Source organism: Embiotoca jacksoni, unplaced genomic scaffold (genome assembly GCF_022577435.1).
Source record: "Embiotoca jacksoni isolate LCO1_2020_lvr unplaced genomic scaffold, fEmbJac1.0.p SCAF_9, whole genome shotgun sequence".
NCBI lineage: Eukaryota > Metazoa > Chordata > Actinopteri > Embiotocidae > Embiotoca > Embiotoca jacksoni.
The window spans coordinates 11,303,561-11,311,033 of NW_027185447.1; the positions used below are offsets into that span (position 1 = coordinate 11,303,561).

Consider the following 7,473-nt stretch of genomic DNA (forward strand, 5'->3'; position numbering starts at 1 on the left):
CAATACGGACAGGATGCTGCAATTTCAAAGCCCAATCCAGTGCATTTCCGCTCTGCTCGGACAAAAATGCCAGTTTTACAGCCCCTGTTGGAGCCCGGCTGTTTGTCTCAAATGCAGACGAACAAAGCAAACTCGACTAACTGGCTAGACGTCTGGGCTAAATTACTTTATGGTTTTAATGGACGGTGGTGGTGGACTCGTTCAAAGGAGAGTCATGCGCACTGTTCAGGGGACTTTTGCCTGATAGGCCAGCCGCAAACCCCCCTGCACTTCATCACATGCGTGGTCTATTAGCCTACAATTAGACAAACAAAAAAACAAAACAAAAAAGTCAATATTTACTGTCCATAAATATGAATGCTGCAGAGCACTGTTATCTCTTACATAAGTGTAGGCAGCTGCCATGGCAGAAAACGACACAGCACAGCGAACTGCTTCAAATTTGCAGTAAAAGAAATCTATACACACGAGACTGAAGACACATGCTTACAGATTTGGTGGTAACTAGCCGCTTTAACTCTGCTTCATTTAAGGAAAAGGACAGGGTACATACCAGGATAATATTGGACAAATGGGGACACCCTTTCTGTCCACATCGCAGATGTTTCTGATTGGTGGATACGTTGAGGTTTAGGGACATATCTCAACACTAGATGACGCTGTTGGTCCATGTTTTGAGCAGGGTCTCCGAGTTGAAGGGCATTTTTACAGCTCTGTGGCTTGGCTGTAGAATAAGAGTAACCTATCGATGACAAAATGACAGATATGGTCACCCACCGCATTTTGTGTAATAGGCCACAGAGCAACACTCCGGAATGCGACGAGCTGGTTGTTGTGTTGGGCACACAATGTGTGCTTAAACCGGATATTTCATTCTATATGTTCATTTTTTTTTTTTTTTTTATATTATGTCTTTGTTTACTTTTGTCACTTTTTCTGTTCAAAATGTTCATGCACTTATGAGTTGATGGGGCTGTTTTGGGGATGGTATTTTAAATTGTCATTCACTCTACAACTATGAAAAACAAAATAATTTGTCTTAGACGCGTTTTAGCTTTAACAAAGAGACCGCAATATATGAATTGACATGGGATACACGTACACAGTATTATATATTATCCCAGGAATGCAAATGTAGTAGAAGACTACATACTTTTGTGTAATCTGAATTTTGTTGTATTTGTTGGCTTTATTTTTAATGTTGTAAATTCAAAAGAACAACCACAATAAATACCTTAGTAGAAAAACAAACAAGCAAAATCCATAATTCATAAAGAGCCAGAAAACTCATTTAACTAAACACAACTTTATTAACAGTTTGTAAACAATTGCATCATTATAAAATCACTGCAATTAATAACAACATGGACAACAAAATCAGCAACAAAATATAATAACATTAACAACAACAATGATGATGATAATAATAATAATAATAATAATAATAATAATAGTGTGAGAGAGCTAGGAGCTTATTTGCATCGTTAATACTTGTCGGTTGTTACGTTTGTCCAAAGTCTCCAATACGTGTGCAACAATCTGCATATTTATTGAGTGTGAAAGGTCTATAAATTCGCCCAGTGCGCCTTTCATATTTTACGATGATGTGTATAAAACGTCAGTAGCCCCACAAAAACCGCACCGGCATATTTGGATAGAGAGGCCATGCAACTATTGAGCTGGAAATGGCGTGCGCGTTGATTGCAGCTAAACATCCAATGTTAAATTTTATGAACTCCTCCACGTGGGAGATTTACTGCGTATCCTCGTCGGTTTTACAGGGTCAGTAAGTGGCACCTAGTATTCATAGGTCGTGTTTATATTTGCGTGTCGGTGTTTTACAGCGCCCGGCGCAAGTGTGTTCCCTTTGGCCTTTACTCGATTATATCGGGGATAATGGTTTGTCTTAAACTTGTTTATTTTACCTGCAGGTCTTATCACAAACTTCCTTTGTGTCTCTTTTGTTATTTCTAATGTTGTTTCTTCGCAACACTTGGGTCTTCTTGAACTCCTAAAATGCTAAACTGACCTCCTGGAGCCCATGAAAGGTCAACTGTATTCTAGAAACGTATATATCCTTCAAGTCCTGACAGGGCAAATACCAACTCATAACAGCTTTATCCGTTTATAAAGGGGAAATATCCCCCCCCTCACCCCCTCCCGCTTTAAACACTTCATAACCCCCATGCAAAGACAACAGGCTCAACAATAAATTCAGACTACAGTGAAAATGCATTCATGCTTTCATAGTCTTCATAGTATTTTTTAACCATTTCACAACTCCGATGATCGGGGTGTAACAAAAGCTTTTTGTGATAAACACAACATTGATCATATTTACAGCCTCTTAGATTGTTGGTTATGATTAGTGAAGCTCCTCTCAAGGTGGATATACGTAGGGCCCACGTCTGACCGGTCATGGAAAGATGAAGGGGTGGGGGGGCGGCGGCGGCGGCGGTGGTGGTGGTGGTGGAGGAGGGTGGGGGCGCCTGTGGTGGGGGTGGTTGGGTGGGAAGTTAAAAAAAAAAAAAAAAAAAAAAAAGGAAAGGAAAGGAAAAAGAAAGAAAAGAGCAGCGTCTGTGACTGTGCGGGTCGAGCAAGCCAGCTTTAACATTAGCTAACGCACATCCAAAAAGCACATGCCATGTGCCGGGTTTGAGACGGCAAAAACCTGGAAAAAACACGCACGCCTTGCAAGAGGAATCCGATGAGAGGAACGGCTCAGAGAGAGTGAGCTGCCGTAGATTGTCCAAAGGGGCAGCGTTTCTCCTAGTTCCGGTTTGTCTGCCTGAGTGCGCTGTGCGAGTTGGGACCCTAAACAAAAGGCTGCCATCATCCTTAAGGAGATATTCTACTGCGAGAGAGCCCGTCTGCTTGATGCTAACTAAACATGAGCTCCTATTTTGTTAACCCTCTTTTTTCTAAATACAAAGGCAGCGAGTCACTGGAGCCAACTTACTACGACTGCAGGTTTCCACAAAGCGTCGCCCGCAGCCACACGCTGGTTTACGGACCCGGAGCAGCGGCACCGGGCTTTCAGCACCCGTCCCATCATGTGCAGGACTTTTTCCACCACGGGACCACGGGGATCTCCAATCCCGGATACCAGCAAAACCCTTGCGCTTTGGCTTGCCACGGAGACGCAACGAAATTTTATGGATATGAAGCCCTTCCGAGGCAAACGCTTTATGGTACCCAGCAAGACGCAAGCCTAGCGCAATACCCAGACTGTAAATCGTCGAGCAGCTCTAACCCCGGAGAAGGACAAGGCCACTTAAATCAAAACTCCTCTCCCAGTCTTATGTTTCCTTGGATGAGACCCCACGGTCAGAATCATACAATTATTTCCTATTCTTTCTGTGTTACAATGTGGCGCGCGCGTGCGTACGCGTCAGTGTGTGTCTGCCTTGAATGTGTTTGTGCATGTGTGTTAACTATGCCCGAGTACACATGAGTCTGTCTCTCATCTATAAAACAAAATAAGTCAGGGAACATGATGGGGCACATAGAACCTGAAGTGCAGGCTGCTGTTACTGTGCAGCACATGTCCATACAGGGCTAAATGGCTGATTTCAAAAGTGCCTTTACACACCGAATTGCTGTTCACAGCTCATGACACCAGCTCTTTGAAGTCAATTATCGTTCACGTAAGATATTTCACAAACTCTAAACGCACAAGGAGGAAGGGTGAATTAGTCATAGTTTAAAATGTGATGGTACCATACACACCAGCAGCATGCTGAGTGACAGTGGGGGTTAACTGAAACACAACATATAGACCCGATTGTTCATAATGCGGGGTTTTTTTTTTAGGGGTTTGGGAGTAATTTGACCCACAGGCCCAATGTGACTCAGAACTTCACAGCCATAATCATAAGAGCGTGGTAGATATTATCTCTTCCAATCATGGATCATCCTGTTCAGGCTATCAGGCTATACATTAACTCCACACAGGTGTAAGCTTCATTTGTATCTGTTCACAGAGATACAGGGATAGCCTGCACCCATTTGTTGTTATCTCATCTACCTCTCTTCTCCTACTTATTTGTCTCTCCTTATTTTCCTCCTCTGTGTGTGTTTGTGTGGGTGACTGCAAATCTCAATCAGGCTTCTATGGGCCTTGTTGATACAGAAAGGAAAATTATACCCTGCTTCAAATCTTAAAATTGATTGCCTAGATTTTGTTTATAGGAATTCAGCCTCCTTAAACTAATGGTAGTTTTGACCAATTTTGCCTGAATTGATGCACATTTTGATTAATAATTGATCTCAAAAGTATAACTACAACATCTTACTCACCCAACTAAAGTAAAAGTTGCATCACACCTGCACTCCTGCGGAAAGAGCTGTAAATTGTACGAATAAGTGTCAATGAAGATAACTATTATTTACAGATTCCCGATGTAATTCGGACTCAGTTGCTTTATGGACGGGATATATAGAGACTGATAGATGTTACTGCTAATGGAAAATCTAATTTACACAACTTGCGCTTTTAAAAGAAGGGGTTTTCCCTTTACCAGTGAACGTGATTTGGCATGTGTGAAAGCTGAAGTCATGCTTTAGGGAAAACAGTAAATGCAGATTGAATTCTCAGTCGTTTTTTTTTTTTTTTTTTTTTTTTTTTTTTTTTTTTTTTTGTGGGACACCGTGGTCAGTTCAGTTAACCTCTGGCTTTATTTCATTCAAGCCCCAGGAAGACGGAATGGGAGGCAAACCTACAGTCGCTACCAAACTCTTGAACTGGAGAAGGAGTTTCTCTTCAACCCTTACCTGACGCGCAAGAGAAGGATTGAGGTGTCCCACGCCCTGAGCCTCACCGAGCGGCAGGTGAAGATTTGGTTTCAGAACAGGAGGATGAAGTGGAAAAAAGAGAACAACAAAGACAAGTTTCCGGGTCAAAGAGGAGAGGCCGAAGCCGAGGCTGAGGAAGAGGGCAACGAGGACGGTGAAGGGGAAGAGGGAGAGGGAGAGGGAGAGGGAGAGGGAGAAGAGAAAGAAGCGGAAGAGAAAGAGGAGACCAAGGAGTGATTTTATGGTCCTTTTTATGGTTATATGGCTGAAAAAGAGAAAAAAAGAGAGGTCCCATAAACAGACGAAGAGTCACAAGGAGGCAGAGAGCGTCAACTTTATGACCACCCTTTCATTCTGTCAAGAGGGAACAGGAATCCCACCAATATTGCTGTCATAAATAGACAAAATTCTCTCAATTATCCTAACAAGAAAAAGCATTGGCATTCGGATTTCTGTAGAAGCTACATCCGCTTGTAGCAAATTTTCTTTGATATAACTCTCTCCCTTGCAAAAAAAAAATAAAATAGGGATAAATAAAAAACCGCATGTTAGATGGAAAATGGCGTAGCTATTTTTTACAAATTTGCTTTTAATGATAACTGTATCAAAAGCGTAGCCAAATAAAATCAAAACATGACCAACGCCGACCTGTGTTGTAAATAGATTATAGCCTACATTTAAAAAGAACATCATTTCAGAGTAGCCTTTTCCGAGACGAAATGTAGGCCTATAACTTAGTAGTAAGTGTTCAAACATCATCGCAGCAGTTACATTGGCTCACAGCCTGTGTACAAACCACAAGTTTTATTATTATAATTGTTACTGTTACTGTTTAACTTGTTTTCATGTGAATGGCCTAGACAAGGATAGCCATTAGCTCCTCAGACATCTTTTTCTAGGATTACCAGGGAAATGCAATCGTTTGAAATCCTTTGATGCTACCTAAACCTGGGGAAATTGCAATAGAGATTTCTGAATATAGAGATTTCATATGGTTTTAATTTTAAAAAGTGTTCTATATCAACCTTATATTATTAAGTTATGTATGTAGCATTTACCCAATATACAAAATACACTTGTTGAAGACAATTTGTGAGTCTTGGGAAGACTATTAGCTCAAAGCCAAGCAAACAATTTTGAGATTGTACCACGGCACTACCTAAACTCAGAGCTTTGCCTTTACAGAATTTATATTCCACACTTGTGGCATCGCTCTGATTTGATTGCAAGCTATTTCCCCAACAACTAAAACTGCCTATAACGCACATTTACTGTGTATGATAATACCTGCTACAATTACAACGATTTTAAAGTAAGGGAATTTTTATTTTAATGTGCTGGTGATATAGCGTAGTTGTTTTGCACTGAATATAATCTTTATGTACGTCTTGTTATATATTGATGTTAACAATATGCTCGTTTCCTGGTGTTTCTCCTGTGAAAGACGGAATTGTGTGTCCCCGCCATTGTTGATGTAAAATCACAAATAAACAAGATGGCTCACAATCGTTTCTGGTTTTTTTTTATTGATACTACAGCCACGGTTATTGAACGCATTACAGCCTCCCCTCACACGCATTAAACCGAGGTGCATACATGAGTGAAGTGAAAATACGTAGTATACATTCTATTGCTGTCTCTTGTGTTTTCAGATACTGTTGAAACAATATTACCCACGGTTCTCATACCGGAACACTTCCGGTGGTAATTTACCAAAAAAAAAATAAAAAAAATAGTCAAAACATTTAAATGAGGAAATGGCAAAAAAAAAAAAAAAAAATGCAACAATGTCGATATTTTGATGACGCTTTGATTTTTCGCGCTTATGCGCACAAAACATTTACAGTCGGCGAGAGGAGAGAGGAGAAGGTGCAAAAGCATATTGAGTATAGTCTACTGGCTAAAGTTTGCCTAATTTAAACTTTCCATTCGATTAAAAAAAAAAAAAAAAAAAACGCCAGACACGCGTTTGCAGATGTATCCTTTTTACCTTTTAAGGAACCACGTGAATCCCATGCACAGCATGCCTACCCTCCGAAGCCTGAGTCGTACTTGATTCATCCTCCTAATAAGAAACTTCCTCTCTTAAGGGAGGACACGAAGCGTTTCTTAATGAATCTCGGGATGACTAATGTCTCTTTGAGATGAGATGAACAAACATCTGACGTGCTATGTTAATAATCGGGCGAAGTAATGGCAAAGCATGGGGGAGGCTTTATCTGTCTATACAGTGCAAGGTGTCGTGTGAGACTTGGTGTCCAGACGAACCTCCGGAAAGCATCAGAGCGATGAAATCAAAGCGAATGGGAGGCCAAGTGCAGGTAACATCTTGTGTCTCCTCGTGTTGAGTCCAGCTGCTGCTGCTGCTGCTGCTGCTGCTGCTGCTGCTTGATGACGGTTTGGAATAAACAGAGGATGTGAGCTGGCTACATAAAATCTGACAATCTGAGTAATATTCAAGCAGCAGAAACAGTGCTACTTGTCTCGAGCAGCACGTCGATGTAGGTCGCTTGAAGTGTTGTTGCCCTCTGAAAAATACCAGTACTGGTTCTATTATATTAGCAAATAGAAATCTGATCCCTCTTTTCAGAGCATGTAATTCGACCTCGTCCGCCTCTTCTTGCTGTCTTGAATAGAATTGATCTGAAATAGTAGCTGTATTTTTTTATTTTTTTTTTA

The 7,473-nt window shown here is 41.0% G+C and overlaps 1 protein-coding gene across 1 annotated transcript; it reads left to right on the forward strand.

Moving 5' to 3' along the window:
* Positions 1 to 2,549: 2,549 nt before the first annotated feature.
* hoxc8a (homeobox C8a) lies at positions 2,550 to 6,399 on the forward strand. The gene is made up of 2 exons (XM_069141086.1): positions 2,550 to 3,326; positions 4,691 to 6,399. The coding sequence occupies exons 1-2, from the start codon at positions 2,891 to 2,893 to the stop codon at positions 5,029 to 5,031; spliced, it is 777 nt and encodes a 258-aa protein (XP_068997187.1). The 5' UTR covers positions 2,550 to 2,890; the 3' UTR covers positions 5,032 to 6,399.
* The last annotated feature ends 1,074 nt before the right edge of the window (positions 6,400 to 7,473 follow it).

Bases quoted from the DNA above. Each gene is read 5' to 3' on its own strand.
- hoxc8a (XM_069141086.1), top strand. From the start codon at position 2,891: ATGAGCTCCTATTTTGTTAACCCTCTTTTTTCTAAATACAAAGGCAGC. The intron at 3,327-4,690 runs GTCAGAATCATA...ATTTCATTCAAG, and splicing joins TCCTTGGATGAGACCCCACG to CCCCAGGAAGACGGAATGGG.